Below are 24,515 nucleotides of genomic sequence, written 5' to 3' on the forward strand. Positions count from 1 at the left end.
ATTGAAACCCTTTTTGCGAGACGAATGCATAGGGTTAACTGGGCCATGTTCGATGAACAATCATCTGTCTGCAGGTCGTCTATCAAGCTTTCGCGCTCCAACACCTGCCTCAGTGACAATGAGTAGCGGAACTTTCTAATTAGATCAGAACATAGCGAGCTCTTATTTGGGGAATGTTGGGGAGATTAAGTGCCCTTTATCCAAGTAGATCATCGTTCATGATTTTTGAAGTACGTACGTGTTTATATACATCTATTAACTTTATTCCACGGCATTTTTTTCCATCCACAAAGGTCTCTAATGGTATGCAACACTAAAATATTATTTCAGTCATTTACTGCATGCAGAGTGTCCTAATAACTTTATGGAACGGCTGGGCAGCTATTGAAGACTTCTGTATGCATTATGTATAGTCTTTATATGACCAACGACCAGCAGTCCTATTCGTTTAAAGTATGCACCTTAACCAGTAACATACAGAGCAATTAGGACCACGGTGATCCATTTCTGATTCTACTGAAACGTTGGGAAGATTTTATGCCTGATCTTTTATATATGTTGATGCTCGCTCTCTCACGTTAATTTTTAAAACACGCGATCGCAGATGCTATAAGCGCTGCTTTTCTAGGTGGCAATTGAAGTCAAGAAAAACAGTTTCCAGTACCTGCCTTTAAACAGACGTTTTGAATTCATGGCATGGCGCTGATGGATGCAGAACTCTGTCATCTCTTCTTATGCCTATATGTAATGGTACAGCATACAACAGAATCATATAGCAACAGCAGTACGTTTTTTTGCCGTTATAGATTGGATGCCAATATGCTAATGATCTATATATTTATGAGGCAATGTTTCGCAATGGTACTTGGCTTGTCTATGCGACTCATGCTTCAAAATGGGTAAGAAAAACGAAAGGCAGTGTTTCCGCCCGGGATCGAACCGAGGACCTTGCGCGTGTGAGGCGCACGTGATAACCACTACACCACGGAAACCCATTGGGAAGCAACGTTCACAGTCGCGGGTTGATCAGGGAATCTGTATACACCCATGTTCTCACCACAACATAGTTTTTCATTAATTAACTACAATTAATAGGCATCGCTGTGCAATCCAATTGTCCTGGATCGTGTTATTCATTCAAAAAGGTATCACACAACACCTGCTAGAAACATTTCATCAACGTTGCCGTTCGGGTCCTTTTTATCACAGAGAGAGGATCGCGCGCGGTTAGACCTTTGTGTACCTCCGCTGCCGCCATCAAAGATGGCGGCCCCCATAGGCTCTACGAACACAGGTTTGACACTGAAGCAACGCACATTTAATTTCTTTGGTGCTTTGGCAAAAGAGTAGAAAAGGTAAACACAGTGTCGTTATTTGTGAAGTGGTCATGCCCATGAGATTTTTCAGCTCTCGCGAAACACACTCCTGACCTTAACTATGGCCGATGATGACCGGTGAGTAACTGAGCTCCGTTCGATACCTTTTTTTAGGATACATGTTCCACCAATGTTTCAGCTTACCAATGCTCAATAATCGACAGCAGAAAATGTTAGTGCTTGGAACTATCGGCGGAGTCCAGCTATTGGTCGATTTTGAATTTCTCTAGCCCTGCTGTAAGTAGCGAAAAAGGTGCCCTCTTGATTTTCGAGGCAGCGTTGACATTTTTATATTGCCAAAATTAAAAAGTATAGTATCTCACACAGATTTCTTGCACCGGTTAAATTAGAACGAATAAACCAGTTGCGGTTTCACTTCGTCTTGATATTTAAAGGAACACGTGCATTTAATTCATATATTGAATTCTATATGCCCACTATCGTTTGCTCGAGCTACGAAAAAAAAAAATCAGTTTTACGTATTTCATTTTATCTTTGCCAAGTTTCTATATTGAGAGTGGCGGAAGGCGAAAGAATCAAACGCGTTCTTGGGAAATTTTCAATGCAAACTGGTGTTTTCGCTAACCACTCCATCTACTTGGGATCAGCTTATTGTGCCAACTTATCGTCTGCGTTATCTGAGTGTATCTGTGTGTTTTAAGTAACTTTCCTTTTGTAGTTTTATATAACCTAGTCCACTTATGTTTTAGTATTTGTATTACACGGCGATGTAACATAGATTTCCTTTTCTGTTGCTTTACGAATTCTCGGCGCCCGAAAATACTTGCCCTCGGGTTAATAATTGTCGCTTGCTTGAAACGAACGCTGTACATTGATTGGAGTTTCCTGTTTGGATATAACAGAAATGTTCTACTATTTCTCCCGAATATACGATGCCAATCGTGTATCTTATACGTTATAGAAAAACCTTTTTCTCACTGATCATGACTATGTTCTTTTAACAGCTATAATGTAATAGATCAAATGAAAGCCTTGCTATACGCTAGTTCATCAACCATTGACAAGCTTCCTACGTAGGATTCGACTGTATCACGGTGTGTATTTCAGTTTTAGCGAGCACCAACAAAGTGAACCTGAGGTATTCAAAATTGTAGCCAGTCATTTTTTTCATGACATTTAGCTCGGTTTACATGTAAGCTAAATTGTGCGTTTTAAGCACTTTTTTCATCGTGACTTCTGCTTTATGTAAGAACATTAAAAAAAAAACACAGAGGTAAAAACGCTATATAGACTCTTAGATTTCATTTATTTTTTCTCCTGACATGCTTAGAATGATTAATTCCCTACTACAATGTAGGGGGCAGGTTCCATATCACTCATTCAGTATAACCATTTGTGCTTCCAAACAATCATTTATTTTGTGCGAAAAGCGCTCTGCGACCATTTGCGTTTAGCTACAGCTATTGAGAATCGATTTCCGGTACAGATGGCTCACCTACACAATTGCAAGTTTCAAATGGTGAAAGCAGAAAATGCTAGTTGGTACGATATCTATGCGAGCGTACCTATGATCGACTAACCTTATAGACAGCCAGAAATAGCAATTTCTGGCTGGGTGAAAGTGTCCATCCATTTTGGCCACCAAAGCTCTAGTTGTGGCAATCGCTGCGGCCGTGCGTTGATTTCATGTTGTTTGGTTATTCTTCTATTCCGCGTTAGTTCTGGGGAAGGTACTGGACAAGGGGTAACGAAATATTAGGTCCCCAGGAAATATCAATGAAAACAACGCGTCATAATATGCTCTTGATCAGCCAATATACTTGACCCTTTATAAACATGCATATCTGAAGCTCGGATGTTTAAACAACTTACTATGGCATTCAATACTTGAACCACATCGTACGGACGTATATTTTGCCAGATACGCCGGCATGTTTTAAGGTTGGAACGGCCACGGTAAAAGTCCTGCATATCGTACAGGTTATTGATAAATATGTGCCTCTGCAATACTACAAAACCAAGAGGCGTAATAACTTGTGGTACGAAACATTTTCGTAGAAAAGCGGAAACTTTACGTTATATATCTTATAGCTCCACTAGATGCGTCAGTCGTTAACCTAATGGAGAAAAGTCAACCACCTGGCAACAACAAAGCCAGGCCTGTAAGAATAGTAATAATAATATTAAAGATTTAAAGCTAATTTATGAAAGGCTGACCATATTTAATTGTATATATGTAGAAAGAGCGAACTATGAGTCAAGACATTTCGATGTCGCTATCAAACTATTTTTTGTCATTGTTTTTTGGTCTGCACAAGGATTTACTAGAGTCCCTCCCGGTTTTCCTGAATATAACCTGGCTGAGAACGTAGAAATAAACACGGATTGATTTTAAAACAGTAGAAGGGGCTACAGTTGCAAAAACTTTGATAATTACTCTATTAAACAGTGGCAAATGAGTTACACCGCATAAATTGCACGTGAAGATACGAGTATTTGCGCACCGTTTCCATTATTTCTATGCGGGCCGCCGGCTTATTATTCCTTGATCCATCAATACTCTTCCCCGAAAAATGAAACCTTTGTAGCTACGAGACCCTTGTAGTGTATTCGCTACTGAGTGCATTTTACTTTGATTTCTGTTTTACACCGTTACAGTTATGTAACTTACAGTATTAGGTAGAAGAAGCATGCATTTGTTGGAAGGTGTTGTTACGCCTCACTCAACTCAGAGGTTGCAAGATGGACTAAGATTAGCATTGTCGATCGGGGTTATCCACAGCTGCTTGCTGTGCGATACACTTTCATTTATATTGATAGAGCCTCCATTTGAATGAACCTATGTTATAGGATATATATGTTATAGGCGGTAGAATAATCTATGTAATCTTTTTAATTACCTTAAAATCGAATTTGGACGGAACTGCTCATAAGATTATAGAATTTCATATTATGAAGTCGTTAACAGATCAGTAGGTTATAATATGGGTAATAATCTTTCAGACCTCAGATTAATTAGGTTGAGAAAAACTTGAACAAAGTCATATGAGAATATACTTTTTCTTTACATATATTCCTTTTGAGTACAAATATTTTGTGAAGACACAGAATGAAAATTGTTCTGTTCCGTAGTTGCGCGAACGACATTAGCCTGTGATTATTCGTGTTTAATAAATCGCAATATATTTTACCCATTGTAATTGTAGGTTGGTTCGACTGCAGATTTGTTTCTATCCAAGCCTCGTATTTCATTTAAAAAGCAGCTATGATACACTTCCAATTCAGTACAAAGTGTAACTCTCATGGTCCTATATGTGCACTGGTGAGAGCGGGCCGTTTATTCGAAATCTTCCCGCGGGTAGCAGACGACAGTATCCCGATGTTTGGCAACACGAAGCGCATGCTTTGTCCGGTCACCCGATAGCTCATTTATTAAGAGGTGGACGATGATCTGTGCGTGAATTATTTGATAGCGCAGCTGTTGAGGTTTGTAGGGATCGCAATCGATTCTTTTAATGTTTCTTTTTTTATGAGAATGACGTCAGAGCACAACCTGTGTCAATAAATGAAAAACCAGTGCAATTGCAGTCATCGGTGGCATTTGTACTCAAACGATTGGATTAATTCAACTTTTGCCGCAGTTTCATAATCATGTGAATCGTAAACGCTGCTGGTGTCCGTGGATAGCCAGCAATGGTTACTACGCTGTTTCTACGATATGTCTTACACGCTGGAGCTGTAAGGTACCGCAATCAACGTAGACTATGTTCCCTTCCTCTAGCACTTCGTTCGCTTAAAGGCAAATCGCTGCACGAACGTCCAAGTTATTTTGTCGACTGGAAACGAATACAAACGGTGGGCGGCAATGGTGGAGATGGGTGCATTGCTTTCCTGCAGCTGTTTTGCAACCCCAACGCAGGTCCAGCAGGAGGCGACGGCGGCCATGGCGGACATGTACTGCTTCGTTCGGAGTCTGATGTGAAGTCACTTGAAAATGTTCCATCAACGCCTATTAACGGCTTTGATGGCCAACCTGGTCTCGGCAAAGAGTGCCACGGAGCGCGCGGCGAACACGTCTTCATACCCGTACCTCTCGGAACCGTGGTAAAAGATAGAACCGGCAAGGTACTAGCCGACCTTGACGCGCCTGGTCTACTGTTTCTTGCCTCGCGTGGCGGTGCCGGAGGCAGGGGCAATAAATACTATCTAAGTAATGAAAATCGTCATCCGTTTATTTGCCAAAGAGGGGGCAAGGGTGAAGTGAAGACGTACTTTCTTGAAATGAAGTCTATGGCACATGCCGGTCTCATTGGTTTTCCAAATGCCGGCAAGAGTACGCTCCTCCAGGCTATATCGCGTGCGAAGCCCAAGGTGGCATCCTACCCGTTTACGACTTTAAAACCTCATCTTGGCGTCATTGATTTCGAGGACTACGAACAGGTGTCCGTTGCAGATCTACCTGGAATTATTGAAGGCGCTGCAAGTCACAACAGGGGATTGGGAATTGAATTTCTCCGTCACGCAGATAGGTGCGGCTGTCTCGTCTATGTGATCGATGTCAGTCAGGAGACATACACTGAACAGCTAAATGTGCTTTGTAGGGAGCTTGAAATTTACAAGAAGGGGTTCTCTAAAAAGATGTCATTGATTGTCGCTAACAAGATAGATCTTGTCGAAAAAATCGTGCTTGATGAACGACTACAAACTTTAGGTCGCATGCTGAAAATACCCGTAGTACCAATAAGCGCTAAATTTGGAACAAATATATCTGCTATGGTTAAATATCTTCGAATTACATATGAGAAGTCGAAGGAGAAAGCAAAGGGAATTTAGGCTGGCTCCGTTCGTTGTTGAAATATTTGTACACTTATATACATCTTGTAATTAAGCAAATACGTAATGCCCACTGATGAGTGTTGAATAAATAGTTGTTGTATTTGAACTACTATGTTTTCGTGTGCAACTGATTTATAGTATATTCTTTATAATATTTCCTATCAAAGTTAATGTGTAAATCCAGTATGTGCAGACCAGACATCACTTTTAGGTATCTGTCAAAGTGTTTTAGACGACACCCCCTAAGCGCAACACCCGTTAAAGTTATACACTTTATGTCCGGTATTGCATTGATGTTTGTTTAAATACTATTTCGACCTTCACTAGGTTATCGAATTGGCACTTATGCAACGATCGGAGTTAATCTAGTTTTCTTGGTAATTCTCGTTGCCATGTGTTTTTCTCACAGGCGTTGTGACTTTTATCACGCTCCATAGTAATTACCTTCCATGGTTTCAACCCTAATAGTGACTGTGGGTAAACGCACCAATGGTATAATCTCTCTCAAGATTTGCTTAAGCTGCCCGCTGAGAATAGCGGAGAAAACATGAATCTGCCAAAAACAAACATACGGGGTATTATTACTTATGTGCCTTGCATACAGTACCTGGGATGCACGAACTCAAAAAATAACATTAGATTCCTGCTGTCTGCTTCGATTCCCCAGAAATGCTTCCATTAATTGATCGATCGAAACTAGAAATAAGAATTTGAAATTATTTAATTACGAGCCCAACGATGTATGGTCCTGTACTGTCAATTTTTTTTCTGGTGCTTGGTAGGTAGGTCGCAAATGTATCGTTTAAATTTATACCCATCTATGTACGTGTAAAGAAAAAGCTTGAAGGAACAGCAAAACCTATTGGCTATGCAGAAGACTGTAGAAGATAAGCAGTTTCTTTCTCTTTAAATATATATGCATGTGGTTCAGAAAGAGTAGGACGGGAAATAGTTATGATCGAACCAGCTTTAATTTTGCTTTTCTGTATGAAGCCTTTTTTCTTAACTCAAAAAATTTTCACATAGCGGTGGTGAAAAGGATTTACCGTATGCAGATATTATTCGTTTGGGTGGCAGAGGGTCGTTATAAAACGTAGACCTCTTTACATAGAAAAAGAAGCACGATTCTATTAAATTATTCGCACATAGCGTTGATCCCTTGTTATGAAATTCTTTGAACCGCACCCTACATAAGAATCTCCGATATTACTTGGCCATTATTACCTGAGTAAATGCAGTCATAAGGAATTGATTTGGAAGTTTTTCTTTTGGTATTTTTCTCTATCTTTATTCTGTGTCACCTACGAGTATTACACGTGGTATCAATTTTTGCACTGACAGCCTAGAGACTAGATCTTGAGATTAACAAAAATTTAAATATAAACCAGGGATAAACACTTAATAGGCACTGAAAATTTCATCTAAAAGAAATTAAAATCATGCTTACCTTGCGTCCGGTTTAGCCGGTACAAATCTCGTAAAATTCATGATATTGCAATCAACTATAGCAGCATATTATTTTGCAACTTTAATGCGATTCTCAAATTCACCGCCTTCACACTCTGACCATAGCAAGATTCAACATTCACATATGCGTATTTATTATTTATATTAAAAATCCATTGTTTCACATATCATATTGTCGATGCTTCATCGTTTTTACTTCGCATTCATGCAGTACATAACTGCTGTGCAGCACCAGGAAATTGCGATAAACGGTGTATTGTTTGGTGGCTCGCTGATTTTTTGTTGGTTAGTCACCGTAGGCGATGCCCAGCGTTTTCTTGTTGCTATTTGGCTTGGCCTGCTCCTGTTGTTGCTATTAGCTAAACGGCCGCTGTAGGCCTGGATCTAGGAGATCCGGAGCGCGCTGTTCCCATGCGTGACAAGGTTGAAGGAGACAGAGACGAAAGAGAACGCTGAGTACGACTTTCTATGATGGTCTTTTGGCAATAGCTAGCATTAGATAGTGTCGGGTAGGCGGTCTAACAAGAACGACGGCGAGACGATACCGACGGCTTTTTCAGGGGGTTGCTGCATGGGTTGAGACGGTTAAGCTCAACGAAGCGCAGGCAGAAGGGTGGACAGTTTCTTCCAAGGAGTTAAATGTAAATCTGTACCCGCTGCAAGTCAGCGCTTTTCCTTTGACTCCTTTTTTGTCTTTTTTTTCGCTGCTTTCGTTTCGAAGAACGACGGCAGAGGGAGCGCCGTCTGCGCGCCCGTGTCGAGATGTCGAATACCCCGACCCCCTAAGCCCCCAGGAACGACGGGTGGGCAAGTGAGCATCCGGGCATTCTGAACGGAGGAAAAGCTCTTTCTCTCCAAGCTGTCTCCGCCGGTACTCTTATTTCCCCCATTTTGCTGTGTGTGCAATTTACAATAAGGAGGTGGGTGGTGTGTAAGCGAGAGAAAGAAACAGTGAAAAAGGGCCCGACACACCGAGAGTTGCGTGGGTGGCCCAAAAAGAGCAGAAGCAAAGCAGAGCAACGGAGGAAATAGCGAATGAAGTAGATCGAAGGGAAATGATGAGGGGAATGGATAGAGGACGGAGGGATGCATTAGGATGTCTAGAAGAAGTTCACAGCACCCCCGCCAGCACCTCTTTCCCGCGCTGGTGTTGCGTACAAGGTCGAAGTGGCGGCAGCTGGCGGCCGGTAGCTGCTGGGTGGAAACGAAGTGTATTTTGGGCAAGAGAGTGGAACCGGGATTGAGATAGCCCAAACGAACAGAGGACGCCAAAAAGAAGGAATGACGCGACACTGCAGAGCTGCAGGGGATCATGTATGGAGAAACGAAGAGAAGTGGAACGGAGTACGGAAAATAGAAGAAGAAGAAAACAGCGGTGAATTATACATGAGTTGGCGCAGTGAACGTTTTTATTGGTTAGACCTGAACCCTAAAGGCCCCGCACAGCGCCGTTGGCTAGATATATGGGCTTGATAGTAGCGGGTAAAAGAAGTATTAGGGAGCGGAGACCGTTGTGCCAGAGGCCATTGCTTAGTTGGGTCGGAAACCGATCGAGACTAAGCAAGATTGGTCTTTGTCGAATCGAGGACCAGCATTCGAGGATGGCCTAAGCAGTTGGTCGGAGAGGGACTGAGGGGAGCCCATAGCCAAGGGTTATAATAGTGGCTGCTGCTGCTATTGTTGTCACTCGTACTTTTACCACTGGTAGGCGGAACGGACGAGGTGCAGAAACTATTTCTCCTTTGTCCCTTTCTTTGTAGTAATAGTTCATAGTGCCTGGTGCACCTCTGTTGCTTTGCTCCTCTGGCCAGATCCTCTCTCTCGCTCTTTCTCCTCCCTTTTGCGCTCTGATCTGCTTGCTCAACTTGCCGGCAAATCTAGAAAGTTGGGGTAGTCGGCTAAGACCGGCAGGTAGGCGTTCTAGGCGGGGGATGGATGGTTGTTGAGTTGATCTGGCCGTCGCCGCAGGCGAAAGACACAGAGGTCGTCTAAGAAGTGTACGGGGCTAAACGTGGGATAAAAGCATACAGTTTGGGGTGCGACCGAAGTGGTAATGCGCTGTGGCGTGCAGCTGCCGGCACCTACGAAACCACTGCACGGCCACGTTTGTCGTAAGGATGATTTTCTTTGTCAGTGTTGTGTTGTTGTTGACATTGTTGTTATTGTTATTGCTTCTGTAGCAATCGCTGTCATTGTTGTTGCTGTTGTCGCCGCCAGTGATGCTAATGCAGGCCTCAACGAAGTCTGAAGAGAACAATAAAAGTGCTGGTCTAAGCACCGAAGCCGACTACCTGCTGCCTCTGACATAGTACCAGTGTCTGGATAGGCAACTAGGCGAGCGTTTTTAGTCCGGACCGTCTTTCGACTACCAAAAGGAAGAAAGAAAGAGTGAAGAAAAGCACAGAGCTCGATGAGTGCCGGGACGAAGTAAAAGAAACTAGGCTAGTGGCAGGAACGAGGGCACTTTATTTGTTTGTCATAAGCAGAGAGATATAGCTCCGGAAGAGAAGAGTATGGAAAGCAATAGAGTAAGAAAGGGCAAGCTTGGTTCCTGGCAGCCAAACCGACAAAGCGGCGAAGCCAGTGCCGGATGAAACTGATGGAGAAAGTGAAAGAGCCCTCCGCTTTAGCCAGGCCGAACCAGTGTCGAATGGCCAATGATTGTCGTGCTGGTGGAGCTTGGATTGATTGGAAATACTTTGATTGTGTTGACAAAGATTATTGAGGCGGGAGACATTTAGAAGACTAGAAGGGAGGTACGCCGAGCCGACGACGCAGCGAAGAGACGAGCACTGATGGTAGAAGTAGATTAATGGCTATGTTGCGTTGATAAATGGAGTCGATGACAGATCTGATGAGGGTGCGAATTTGGAAGATACAATAGTACAGTGGAGACGCATGGCAGAAGATAGAGTACTAATGTTGCTGTGCACAACGTCACAACTATTAGTTATTAAAATTTGGTGGTAGCCATTACAAATGATCATTTAGATATCGAATGAAATTTTGGCAATCACAAATCATCTGCAAACCGAATGACTCCATGATTCGTATGTCTACATTATAGATCAATGATACTATAGTTTTGACGGTCCGGACCATAGACTGGCTGCATATAAATATTATGTCAACGCACCTCTAAATCGAATAAGTGAAGCATTACGCTATCTTTGAACTCTTTGACTAAAAATTGGTTGCTATCTTGAACATATCATAATGTCGTTATATATTTTATAGAACAAGAAAAAGGCAACCAATGAATCCGAAATATTTTAATTGAGCCCCACATAGGTTGAATATTTCGCACTCTTGCGGTTTGCTTGATGCTGAACTTGATCAGTGACAGATCTAAGTAGTAATTCTGAACTAGTACCTTCTCACAAAAAGGTCTACGAAAAATAACCATGTCTAATTCGGGAAAACTACACTCGGTTGTCACCTATATTAGGTACACCAAAGACTAATAGCGATTTTTTCGCCTAACACGACATTTCACTTAAATTATAACAACAAATTAATTTATTATTATTTATTTTACTTATATTATTTATTACCATGTATTAGTTTATTCTCAACCAATTTATTCCGTAAATTTTTATTCCGTAACCATTTATATATTACGACAATTACGAATGCTATTTCATTACGTATAAGTATTCATTTATCTAAGGTAACTTACGCTAGATTCAGAAATAAATTCGAGCTCGCTCTATTTTTATTTTAAGTTTTTATTATTATTAAGTTAGTTAAAAAGTACATCTGTTTTTGCCAATACAAAAAAAAACTCAACGTTTCGCTCGAATTCCAGCAACAAATTACTGTATCATATGTTTGCCGTCATTTTGTACGATCTTCACCCACCTCTCAACATATTTACTTTTTCAATCTCTACAGAAATTCTCGAGTCTAGTGTTGAAGAACTCGTTTAGAAAATTTGTATGACATTATTGTTCAATGTACTGTTACAAATTTCTTTTTCTATGAGGTAGTTTTCGACTCTTTCGGGCTATTTGCTTGGTGCGAAAGGACCTCCCACGCAAGCTTTTGGGAAGTAGCTTCAGCGACCTTTGTAGTGTGCAGCCTTGCATTATCGTCGAGAAGGATAAAATTGCCTATATAGTCTTTTCTATTGCGTAGTGCCGTTTAACCTGCGGAACTAACCACTTCTTCTTGTAGACTCTTGTGGACGACCTTGTTTTTCTCACGCGACTCCCAGTGTAGAAAACTCCCCAGTCCTACAAAACGTAAATCGTGGACTCTTTTGAGTGTAGATTTGATCTAATTTTTGCTTAAACGAATTTCCAAGGGCTATCCAATTCTTTCTTTGCTTCACAGTGACGTATAGACACTGTACCTTTTATCATCCGTAACGATTTTGTGTGAAAATCTGTCCATGAAATGTTAAGGGGCGATGAGAAGCCGTGTCTAGTGGTACTTTCCTATTAGTTTACATAAGCTTCTAATTTTTAAGTATGTTCTCTCGGATAAAGACAACTTATGATAGACACATTCACCTAATTCGACTTTTTGGCTAATTAACGAGTTTTTTTGGTTGATCGAAAAGCTTCGAAGGTACTGGCCGTCCTCATCAACCTCAGATTGCCAAAGCAAGGGGAGTCCTCCATGTTCAGTTTTTGGGCTTGTAAGCTACTTTTTTATAGCGCATTTACGTATAGAACCTACGCTGTGTGCAACACAAATATCTGGGGCTGTTTTGAGAGTTTTTCGATCTCGGCAGAGGAAGTATAATCGGTACTGATCATAACGTTCGAAGAAATTTGAATTATATATTGAAGTAAATAAGCAATAAGGAAGTCAAGGGTTGCATTTGAAATACTACCAACCTGGTATATTGCCATCGAAGTTCGTGACATTTTGATTTTTATTAAGCACTCTTCTTACTCTCTTAGTCATGACAAATTATACAACTTCTTTCTTGTATTGCAGCGAATCCCCGTGATAGCGTAGCGAATACGGTGTTTACCTATTAAACTTAGAAACACCTAATGGTCTAGGTTTGAATCCGGATGCAGACACACACTCTTCCATGTTGGAAAGAGCCAGTCGTCTGAATTAATGACGAAACGACTAAGTAGCAAACGTAAAACACGAGGAAAACGCTTTGTATTTTAGAGTTGTCATGAGATATCTACAGAGAACATCCATCGTTTGATTGTCATATTCTGAATATTCGTTAACATCAACGGTTATTGTGATTTTTGCACGTTTCCTTTGAGCGTGCTTGCGATTGTTCATTTCATATGTCACTGTTGCTGACACGGTTATTTCAGTTGCCTTTTCTCATTTCGTTGTCCGCTACTTCCTCCGTTTTTAGACAGTTTCTTTTTCGGCGTCTCTATCTATCAACGCATTGTGCGTTAGGATAGGTTGCTGAATCGAATGGCTATTGCTCAACGAGAAACTGCGTCAATCCATTGCGAGGGTCAGAGTAAGACGGAGATCCAGATTACCAAATAGAATTTCATTTGTTGCAATGGGAGTCTGGGCGTGTGCAAAACCTTTCCGGTAGGAAAGGCCTTTTAAGAGGAGCGCTTTCGTCAGATCTAGTTAGGCATCCTTCTCAGCTTTCTTCATCCCATTCTTTTCCTTTTTCGAATGATCAACCTTGAGATTTTCGCCTGCTGCTACTGTTACGAGGCCTCCTAGCTCAAAGTAATGGTGTACAGGAAAGAGGCTAGGAACGATTGTACGACGATGTCGTTCAGTGGCACGACGTCGTACTCAAAAAACCCTATAGTTGAATATGTGTCTTTTGTGGATGTCGCCCGTCTAAGTGCGTACGCATATAGAAGTTCTACTCTGCTCATGAACAATTCTGTCGTTTAGAAGAGTTGCTACTGCTATTGCAGCTGCCGTCGTAATAGAAAACGGCGCCGTTGCTTAGCAGAAGAGCCTCGCCACCATCGTCTCGTAACCGAGATGGGGAGACGAGAGGCTTGCTGGAACACGAGTAGAGCATGGGACAAGAGTGGATAGTGGCAGAGATACAACTGAAAGTCCGTCAAGGGCGTAACTTATAATACGCCGTTTGTGTGGCGCACGTTGAAACCGGTACGCCTGCTACTGCTACAGTAGCCCACATCGCCAATAGCAACTCAATCTAAACGGCCGGCTGCTGCTGAGTACTGGCTAGTATCTAGCTACCATTCGTTCCTATTCTTGCCCAAATTGTCTTCTACGATTGTCATCGACAACCAATCGAATCCTGAAAGCTAGCTCTGACCATCCAAGGTTACGCCAACCACCTGACAGTCGATGGGCAGCCGCGGGACAGCGGACGACTGTTTCCTGCGAACGGCCTGTTCGATAAGAGGTTCGCCTTTGTCGCCACTTTGTTGGGGTGAAGTGATCGGGGAATCAGTAATGGCATAAGAACGTCTTCCCTATCGAACTTGATTAGTGACGGCTGCCTTTCGTGCATTGTGTATTATAATGAATCATGTAACACACACGTGATAAGAGGACACACGCATAGCGGAGTATGGTATGGACATCACTTCAACGTTATTATTATTACTATCGGCCATTACTAACTAGGGGCATCGCGGTATCTGCCGGATCTAATGGTATGAATATATGCTTAAAGAGTAATATAGAAAGTCGCAGTTCTATCGACCAAATGGCAATATTGTTATAGACCAAAGCACTGTGAATCTCTCTTACAAGTATAAAAAAAGGGGGGTAGTTGCACTCTTGCTCTTAGCAATGGTTTTTCTCTAATAGTTGTTCTCTTTGGGGTGCCGGATACGTGCAACCGTTAACGCCTTCGTAAATGAACCGAAACGTTTTCCTTTAGAGCTTACATGCGTATTGACCTCGTTTGAAGGGCTAGTACAGATCGATGCATACAGGATGCTAAACTGACAACTCCACCAACAAATCTTTATACACCGCGTACTTGTTATTATGTGAAGAATACATGCTTTTCCTCTTCCTGATGAAAAAGTGGTATAGTTCTATCGAATGGTATCTAACAGTCGAATGGTTGTTTTAATCAAGTGCCGCTGTTTATAATGAAGACTCAACGCTCAAATGTATCGTGGTATTGCGTTTAGTATATAAGATAATGTATGTTGCATGTGGATGTATTCCGATCGCCAGCGTATTTACTGGTTTAGGAAGACAATCTGAATAACTTATCATTTGCATCTTTTTATAATTCTTCTGAGTGGGGAAACTTTATATTCCGCTTAAGTCCTGTGAAGTGTATTTTCGTGGATAGTATGCCATTGTACTGATGTGGGCTTTGCCCTGGTAAATGGCTTCGCGTTAGCACGATTATTTTAACAATTTCTAAGTTAATCAGGCTACTTCTAAGTCTTCAAAGTATGGATTCATTACGGATACGTGAATTATGCTTTAAAGATGACTTTGTCCGGGAAAAACCGCTCAACTAGAAGTTTTTTATAATTTCAAAGCGAAGTAGCTAATCAATTGGCAATAAAACCAACCAGCTTCATAATTATTACTTGGCTCGCTGTGGTTATCGAGTTAATGGCAGAGCAGACAAGTATAGATAAATTTGCGGAGATATAACTGTAAATATAATAATTGTGAATACGTTTACAAAATTAAAGCTTAGTGACTCAATATGCGTAAAAGGGACCGAAATAGTGATTTTGTTCAAGAGATGTTTGATTTTAAAAATACGCCTCACGTATACCACCTTATTAGCTGTATATCAATTTAAAAATATCCCACCTCGTTAGAATTTTGAATTGATTTATCCTTAAAGGCCAAGCTGAAATAAAAATAGATGCCATTGAGATGGTTTTTAGAGCATGAAATAATTGCCAGCAAAAAAATCGAAGACTAGAACAATCTGATATTGAGTGAAGAATAACTCTGCCCGTCAAAAAACAAGAAGTGCATGTCAAGCGTGACTGTCCTCTGGCTATAAAAGCGAACGACTCTTTAGGTGAGTCGTTAGTGAAGTCGCTGTATTGGATTGCTCTTCTGTGAAGCTTAAGAATATGTATTAATTATATTAATGAGTATCAATTTTAGCTTTTAGGTTGCAAGCAACAACAATAGTAATTTATTGGTTCCAATAGTGATCTCAAGCTAAAGTGCGTTCGACTATCGTGATTCGATATGATTTAATTTTACGTGTCGATTTCTCTATGTTTCAATATGGATTACGTAACGACTACCAACAAGTTGGCTTTCCCTCCCTGTTTAGATGTATCAACTTTTTGATTCGGGGTGTTATAATATAAATGCGAAAATAAATAAAGATTTTTATTAGCAACGAAAATGATACGGTAAATACGTGGAAAAAACTCAAGCTAACAAACTGATTTTCTACGTGTAAATAGGTAACGGAATGTTGAAATCAATGTAACGCCAGAACTAACTACTTGGTGTGTGGTTGTTGTCACTATATATTATTTTTTTGACTCTTCAGACCTGCATGTTATTTATACGTTTAATGCTTGCAATATTCCTCGATATAATAGGATGAAGGCATCTCAGACCGCTTGGGTAAACATGAGCTGAGACATCAGGTTAGTAGGTTTAAATTGAAAAAGAGGTCGCTAGCTTCGCCATCAAGGTACGGTTACAAATGCGTCATATAAGAGCAAATCGAGTCACGCACAGTCTTAGTCTTATTACAGTTTCAAGTTGTCAGCATATTCTAGATAACTGAGGTCATTGAAACGATACCGGTTGCTTTACATGTCTGCTACAAGCATGTCATATAGAAAAGGAAAAAGCGCGTCCTCTTTGAATAATTTCAGATAGAGCGCGGAACGCGTCACGCGCATTTTCAACTCGTGCGCAGTACGAGCGTTTATGCGAAGGTGGCTGATGCCAGCTGATTTACCGACCTAGATTACATGAAATTTCATCTGTTTCAACGACAGTTTATTGTTGACCCCATCAAAGTATGATAGTCAAAAGCGTCTGTATGGTAGCAAAACGGCAATTATTAAGCATTACTATATTCATGTATTTATAACGAGTACCACATCAAGCAAATCTAATTGAATAATAAAGCAAGATAAGGTTTGCGTGTGCTACCTTTACTCAATTCGTTTTGCTCTAATCTTGTGTCGATGCCAATATAGCACGTACCCCGGGTCAGCCAATTTTCCCCTAATTGATATTAGTATTTACACGCACCTGTCTATGTGTTTGTGGTGCCTTTACAGTCCCTATATCCCTTCACCTTGAGAGCTGGAAAACGAGCTCAACGCATTAGCCCTTTTCTCTGTGTGCATGTATGTGTGTGTATGAGTAATATGAAGCTGCATACGTCGCGGTCATGTTCAGCCCTATCCTGTTTTGGGTCAATCTTCATGTCGCTCCCCATAATCCTTTTCATAGAGCTAGTTTGTGGACGCACACTTTATCCTATTCCTCGGTAAAGTTTGTAGTATGGTTAGCGAAGCTGTGATATATATATGTGGTCTGTACGGGGTGTTTTTCTCTTTGCACTTCAGTAGCGTCTCGCTCTTACACTTCAGTTGATCAGTGGCTAGCTGACCGATACTCACACTCGACGAGTGAGATCCAGCGCTTCTTAGTGGAGATTTCTTTAGTATATGAAAAATTAGCACAGAAGTGGTAGCTAGCAAAATTATCACAAAGATCGGTAGAAAGGCCATGACAGTATGAGAGGACGGCTAAAGAAGAAATTGTCATCTTTCTTTTCTTGTTTCGTTGTCTTCAACGCTGTGGTTGACGCAACGAAGCGGAGGCTGCGCAGAGTGGCAGCGGTGTCGGCGCTGCGCTTCGAGCAGCAGCCAACCAGCTGGATCTCATTTTCCGCAACCTGGACTCACTTTCCCGATGAAATGTGGACGACACTTCGCCTAACTCTGCAACCGATGGCTCCAACGAGCCAATAGAGAGCGGAGGCCATACAGCCAACTCTTCTAGCGGCTACTGCTCGGTGACGTTGCCGGCCGCCACCCAATTCCCACCGGTCCCTTCGCGACTCGCCTGTAGTTTCCCGTACACGGACGCTTATGTAGCCTCACCATTCTTGGAAAGCAATAGAGCCTAGCGAGAAGTGGAGGTTGCAGCTATTGGACCGAAGAACGGCCATTGCTAGCGCAGCTTGCGCGGTCGGTGGAACCTGCGGTCTGTGGCGGCTATCGTCTTCCTTAGCAGAAAAAAAGCTTCGTGCTTAGAAGACCGGAATCGGTCTTGATCGACTGATCCTCTTGGTCAGGAGCAACGATGGCGGCTAACCATTAACTGGATCTGGTAATGGCGGCTCCTTTGCTGCGCGAGTTGATGCGTCGTTGACGGTTTGGTCGTTGCTCCAGTTGGAAATATGTGTTAGAGCGCGATGGGAGCGCGGGGACTGATTTCACGGGGATTGAACCCCAACGAAGACTGAAAGGCCATTTTAGGTTGGTAAGCGCGCTGGGTGCACCATATCCACAGTGGTTGCACTTGCCTGGATCTTACAAGTTGGGCTGCCCACTGAATGTAAACACCGAATGAAGCGGGTTTATGGTTAGGAGAGATTTGGGACGAGGCAAGTGGTGAGTATTGGTCTGATTATTCGGTGTAATGCTACAGCGGTTGAAGGTGTCTTGTTATTAGCCGGTCCTTTAGGCAAATATGATACAGAGTTAGCCAGGTTCGTGTATGCAGAGTGGCGTTAAAATATATCTTGCGATCTGTGAAGGTTGATCGTGTAGTTAGACAGCTGTCGGTTACCTAAATTATACGTACATTTACCGGCACTGTGACATGTAGGCCCTGTGCTAAATCGTAAATAATTTTCAAAAAGGTGGTGAAACACAGCATACCTTCTTTTTAGGTTCGCGTATTTTATCGTACAGAAGCAATACATTATTTATATTTATTTGACGGTAATTAATCCGCGCCTTCCTTTTTATCCTATGCTTATAAGGTGAAGCTTTAACGAATCCAGCTATTTAGAGTAAGAAGATTCTTATTAAAAGGGTTTGCTGGCTACCTGACTCGTTTACTCGATAACAGACATAATATTTAGTAACATCGGTACATTTATATCGTTGTGACATACGGATCATAATGAGATCATTCACATTTGTTGCGCACATGCCAAACCATTTTGCTTAATTATATATCCACGAACACTCTGCGACTAGTTAGGCGCAGCTCTGGTTGGCTTGTTTCTCATTAAAGTAAAGTGGTTCAAGCCGATAGCCTAGTAACTATAGTAATTGATTCTAGCGTATGCAATGCTAACAAGTTGCATATGTCGGTTATAAAAGAAAATACCCGCCCACACAGATAAATTATTGCGTTGTTGAAGGTAATGTTTCCATAAGCTCCGGCGTAGTACATGAAATCTAAATTGGTTATTTGTCGCCTTTCAAATTCGGCATCAGAACCTTAAAATGCCATGGATAAATGGCTATGAGTTCGTTCGAACTAAATTGTTTTTAGCACACGGCTTCCTTTTGTGGAATTGCTTTTAATCATTACATAAGAACTACTGCAACACATATTATTTTACCATACAGTTAATTTGGCGATCACTAAATGTTCTGACGGAGCAAAAATGAATGGTCTGTGGTAAAATTGTAGATAACACTATTACGGAGAGATACTACGGTAAATATCATGGTTTTTCTTTCTTAGCTCCTACAGGCACTTTTAAGTGGCCAGTGCATCAAGGAAAAGAACACACATGTTTAATCTAGTACTAGTATAAAAAGAACTACTAGTACTAGTATACTAGTACTAGTACTAGTATAAGAAGTACTAGTATAAGAAAGAAGATAGCATTATTTATGTATTGCTGCCAAAGAGATCTTGCTGACTGCTTACGATTAGGATGTTGTGAAGATGTGTTCTCTATCATATCTAGTTTTTATCACTGTAACTTCACGAACTCCAAAACAGAACGAGAATAGCATGACCCTATGCGCAAAACGACGTGCTCTTTTATACGACCTATGAAGGCTTGCTGTGGTGTCTAAAATAACTGCATAGACAACAGAAGTTCTCGCGTTTTTGTCTGAAGAGTTGTTGGTGGTGGAGTGGTTTCTGAATGACCCCATGAAGTCGCTTCGGTGTCTGTCTTGTCTTTCTTTAATCTGCAAAAAAGTCAGAGTCAAGCGTGTTTCGGTGACTCAGCGTATCAGCTAACACATGAAGCGCCAAGTGACAGTGGCAAGTGCTGGCATCGCCGGCACTGCACGTCCTAAAGAAACCTAAAACCACAAGTCCTAAGGGGCAACTGTTCGGAATAGGAGCTTTAATAGAGGACTTCACAGTTGAAATCTGCGGTGTAGCGGGGTCCGAATCTGCGTCCTACGGATGATTTCGTCGCGAGAAGAAACTCACTTGTTTACCCGTGCGTATAGATCAACGCGGACGTGTGATTGCGTCTCTGTGGACGAGTGTGTGGGAGTGCGGCCAACACCGATAACGGCGTCGAAAGCGTTGGAATTGCCATTCAATATGGCAGTAACAGGAGTGGTATTGACTGACGGTAGCCAACTTATCAACAGACCTTGTCTTTGAGCTGCGGCTTATCTTCCTAGCGGTCTAAGCTTAGCCGTAGCCTTAAGATGGTCCTCTACAACCGATGCCGCATACGCATCGCTATGAATTCCCGATGCAAGTGATAAACAGCCACCCACGGCCATGTCATTGGATGACGGAAAAATAGCAGCAGTAGTAGCCAGCCATGGCAACAATAGTGGTTCTACTTTTACAATTCGAACTTTAAGTGCGCCCCGAGCGGCAAGCGAAAAGTTAATCGGGAGTTGGCTTGGGGAACGCAATGCTGGGGCTGTGGATTTGTGAGTACAGTTGGCGCTAGCGTGGCACTGACTTGACAGGAGAAATGCTGGCAGCAGCAGCAGCTTCTATGTTTCGAGCATTACGTATCAGTGTTAGGCATTGCATAAGATGGTTGGCTCCCAGCGCGAAAGATGCTAGGCTTAGATTTGAACCTAGTGTACATTACCTTTAGTATATAACGTATGCCTAAGCAGGCACATACGTTACCCATTAAGCTACCGCGGGAACTAGCGGCAGCAGCAGTCTTAAGTGTGAAACTGGCTCAAGCAGTTAACTGGCGAGGGCAGCAGTAGCAATTGGGAAGTGACGGAGGTCGTGAAGCCTGAAAAGTAATGGAAAATGGACGTGGAGCATGTCTTGCGCAAAAAGATAGGAAAAAGACGCACGCAGACTTGAAACTCCGAGGGTAGCGAACACAGATCATGAATATTAGGGCTGTAGGGAGAAAAAGGTGTGTGGGCTAGAGTTAGACGGCTTGGTACCATCGTCAGTTTGTCGTGAAAAAAACCGAACGAATTTTACTGCTTGCCAAAAGCAAGGGAAATTGACAATACCACATTAATGCAAGTCGGTGTAATTGATGGATAGGTAATTTGCCACAATATACATTATTTTGAACATGCTACTTTTACTGAACTAATTGTAGGACTGGATCTGTACATTTGGCATGCAAGCGGATATCTACACTGCACCAACCTCCATTTTATTTTCAGCTTTTAAATTCGCCAATGAACACACTAATCTGAACTGACGGTTTTTAACGACTGTAGTATTACGTTACTATTATTTCCCTGATTACCAATAATTCATGATTTTTTATTACAATTTCTATATGATCGTACAGCCCTGGTCAACGATTATAAAGGCTGTGTGTCGTCAAAAGGTTTCTTGTTTTTAGATATCTGCATATAAAAATTTAATATATGATACTACTGTTTCGCGATTTGTTTATAGGTCTAGCTCAGACGTTTTCTTTATGATCGGATAGAAGTGGCTGCGGCTAACGTACGAGCAAACTATTTTCATTATGGTAACAGAATATTGCAGTACTATAAATAGCAATATATACGATAACCGTACAACCAAATATTGCCGTGATAGCAGAGGTAGCGATTCCAATCATGGGTTTTATATTGCGTGCTCTCAATAATTAAAACTCACAAAATTTTTCTTCGGACCGTTAGCGCTTTTTAGGAGAAATCGGAGGCCATTATCAGCATAGCGCCAAATAGATCTATTACAGTTTCAAAAAGCTTTTTCATTTGTAGCTGTATCAAAATAGAACTGTTTGTTTTTACTTGCAGGAACCGGGCCTGTTGGGTGTGTTTCGCGACGGACGAGGACGACCGAGAGGCCGGCTGGGTTCAACCGTGCAGATGCAAAGGCACAACGAAATGGGTACATCAGCAGTGTCTACAGCGGTGGATAGACGAGAAGCAGCGCGGCAATCAGAGCCAGCGAGTCAGCTGTCCTCAGTGCAACACCGAGTACCTAATATTCTTCCCTAAATACAGTTCAGTATTTTTAGTAGTCTGCTGCTCGTAGCGTGCCGCACGTAAACGGGTTTGGTTAACATAACACGTTAGTTAATAAGGATAGGAGCTATTCTTAGCCGTTGAGCATTGGTGGAATGCTACTTCACTACTTTAGTTAGCCAAGTTGTAGAGGGAGGATAACGGAACCGTTTCCCTAGGTACCCCCAGTATAGACGTCTAAAAAGAGATGTTTTAACAAATAGTTGTTGCTACCGTTCGAACAGGCACATTTGTGTACGTCCTCGATTTGGTGGATCGGCTGTTGTATCGGGCATCTCCATTTCTGGCCGCCGGAGTTGTGCTCGGTTCCGTTTATTGGACCGCTGTTACCTATGGAGCCGTCACTGTCATGCAGGTAAAATGTCAGCACGTAAAAAAGCTCTCTCACTACATTAAACAGTCGCTTTTGAGCTGTACAGGAAAATATCGCACATAACGAATACAGAAATAACAAAAAGACTTGAACCGTGAATACCCGCATCAATTTCAAATTGTTAGCTCTTAACAAGTAAATATTAATTTGAATCTTATTTGTATAAATAAAGGATAACGAGCTTCAGAACATGTGAATTGTTTCGAGGGTTGTTTTTGCGTTAATACTAAGTACAATTATTCAAAACAGGTAAGGCGATCTACGTGCTATTTGCTTCACAATATACAAGCGTGTGTTAGGTTGTAAATGACTTTAACTTCCGATACAAGCATACATTTTTTAGTGCAGCTACATACTTGACACTGCAGATATATCCGGAATCAACTTGTGCTGGAAAGACGGGCTAGGACTATTGCTCAAAAGAGAGCTAAAGGTATCATCTTGACTGGCCGATTTCGATTCAGTCGATAACTCACATTATACAGAACGCGTCTCCAAGGTCTTCGTTCTCAGCAAAACAGAAAATCAAACCCTGACAAATAACCAGCAATTTGTTAGCTCCACTACTTGTGTCTGAATAACCATTTCTATTGACTAGCAACAACGAATTTGCGACCGCGGCTATGCGAAAATAGTGACGATTACCAAGGGACATTGCGGGAAAGCCCTCATAGTGTGAAAGCGAAAGTGGAGAAATGATTGCTGATAGTTTCTTGGTAATTCCGGAAGCATTTGAAGATATATGGCGAAATTAATGTTAAAGCCAATTTCAATAACGTCCCTATTTGGTAGGATCTTAAAATTTCTTATTTGCGCTGTGTTGTAGGACTACGTTAAACTTCGCGGAATGAGTTACATTTGAACTAGAGCGAGTCACATGTAAAAGTCTTAAGCGGGCAGGCAAGCGAATATTGATGTCTTCAATAGATATCGTTTTGTGAAAAATAATGCCGAGTACCTAACATGAGCACACCTATTCTATTGATCAGGAGCTATGACAGTATCGAATGTTCGACAATTTTTTTGTGCTTTCCGAAAAATGTTCTCAAGACATAGCTTGTTTTTTCTGTGCAGTTTCCAATACAGGACAGTTTCTGATAGCCTTGTTCAAAATACAATGGGATAGTGCTCAGTGTTGATTATGTAAGATAAAGTAAAGCATATTGCCTGCGTAATAGGTCTTCATGCGAGAAATCTCAGATCGAATGTGGAAATCTGCAACTTACTTTTCCCTCCAAAAACTTACATTCTTACAATAGTTTCTTTGCTGATTGCTGTGACAGGTTATAGGCCACCATGAGGGCCTTAACGTCATTCTTACAATAGTTTCTTTGCTGATTGCTGTGACAGGTTATAGGCCACCGTGAGGGCCTTAACGTGATGGAGCAGGCGGATCCCCTATTTCTGCTAGTTGGCCTCCCCACAATACCAATTATGCTTGTGCTCGGCAAAATGGTGCGCTGGGACCACTACCTTCTCAAGCTTTGGTGGAGGCACGCGGGAAGGTTTGTATACTATCCGGGTATTTTACTCTTTTAGGAAAGTAATCCCCGCCTCTTCAAATTTTCCTTTATTCTTACTGTTTTCAAATTTATTTTCTTCGAAACATTTTTTTTCATAGACCATTTCGAACGTAGTTGTAACGTGAAGTGGGTTTTTAACGAGTTTGGGTGCCAACGATCGGGGTCGTTCATGGTGAAGAAACGTATTTCAGGCGCTCACTTTTTTGGCTTCTTTCTAAGTTCAAAGGTTCCATTGAAGCAGCTTCGCACGCAATTGTGTCCTGTACGCAAAATTCATAATGAAGATCGTCTGTTAAAGTTCGAAAATCGCCTCTTGAGCCTGAAGAATGCAACTCAGTTCGTTCCGCTATCCGCGTTCTGAGAACCCCGGGTGACAAATAGTTGGTCATGAATTGGGATTAAAAAAAGCTGCTAAGACTCGGCTGTTGTATTTTATCTCTCGTACTAGCTGGCTTGTGAAAGGCAAAATTTCATCGAAGGAAAGCCAATGTAAATGCACAACACCAGGTACTGATAGAACTAGATTAGGCTATGAGAGCGCAGCCCACATTGTGGTTGCAAGGACGATGAAATTCTCCACGGATCTCACCTAACATCCGAGGATTACCACGAAAACAGGTTGGCTTGATCGATACAGCAAAATTGGCTCTTCCATGTCGTTGGT

General features: G+C 41.7%; 2 protein-coding genes, 1 long non-coding RNA gene and 1 other non-coding gene across 5 annotated transcripts in view; 2 read left to right on the forward strand and 2 right to left on the reverse strand.

Annotated features, from left to right (window-relative positions):
• Nucleotides 1-919: 919 nt before the first annotated feature.
• TRNAV-CAC (transfer RNA valine (anticodon CAC)) lies at nt 920-992 on the reverse strand. The gene has a single exon. It is a non-coding gene; the product is annotated as a tRNA-Val (tRNA).
• A 248-nt stretch (nt 993-1,240) lies between these two features.
• Nucleotides 1,241-24,515, forward strand: part of LOC111259441 (E3 ubiquitin-protein ligase MARCHF5) — a 40,160-nt gene continuing 16,885 nt past the window's right edge. The window contains exons 1-4 of one of the 2 annotated variants that reach the window (XM_022831456.2): nt 1,241-1,454; nt 21,725-21,933; nt 22,180-22,310; nt 23,679-23,833. In XM_022831456.2, the coding sequence (XP_022687191.1) occupies nt 1,438-1,454; nt 21,725-21,933; nt 22,180-22,310; nt 23,679-23,833 (512 nt within the window). In that variant the 5' untranslated portion in view covers nt 1,241-1,437. The remainder of the gene's footprint in view (nt 1,455-21,724; nt 21,934-22,179; nt 22,311-23,678; nt 23,834-24,515) is intronic. The other variant, XM_022831455.2, reaches the window with a different exon arrangement.
• On the forward strand, nt 4,986-6,285 carry LOC111259439 (mitochondrial ribosome-associated GTPase 2). Its single transcript, XM_022831453.2, has one exon. It carries the CDS (start codon nt 5,031-5,033, stop codon nt 6,168-6,170), a length of 1,140 nt encoding a protein of 379 aa, XP_022687188.1. The 5' UTR covers nt 4,986-5,030; the 3' UTR covers nt 6,171-6,285.
• LOC147753638 (uncharacterized) lies at nt 11,353-12,694 on the reverse strand. The gene is made up of 2 exons (XR_015310588.1): nt 12,485-12,694; nt 11,353-11,875 (listed from the first exon to the last, which is right to left on the reverse strand). It is a non-coding gene; the product is annotated as an uncharacterized LOC147753638 (long non-coding RNA).

Source organism: Varroa jacobsoni, unplaced genomic scaffold, assembly GCF_002532875.2.
Source record: "Varroa jacobsoni isolate VJ856 unplaced genomic scaffold, vjacob_1.0 scaffold_330, whole genome shotgun sequence".
Lineage (NCBI taxonomy): Eukaryota > Metazoa > Arthropoda > Arachnida > Mesostigmata > Varroidae > Varroa > Varroa jacobsoni.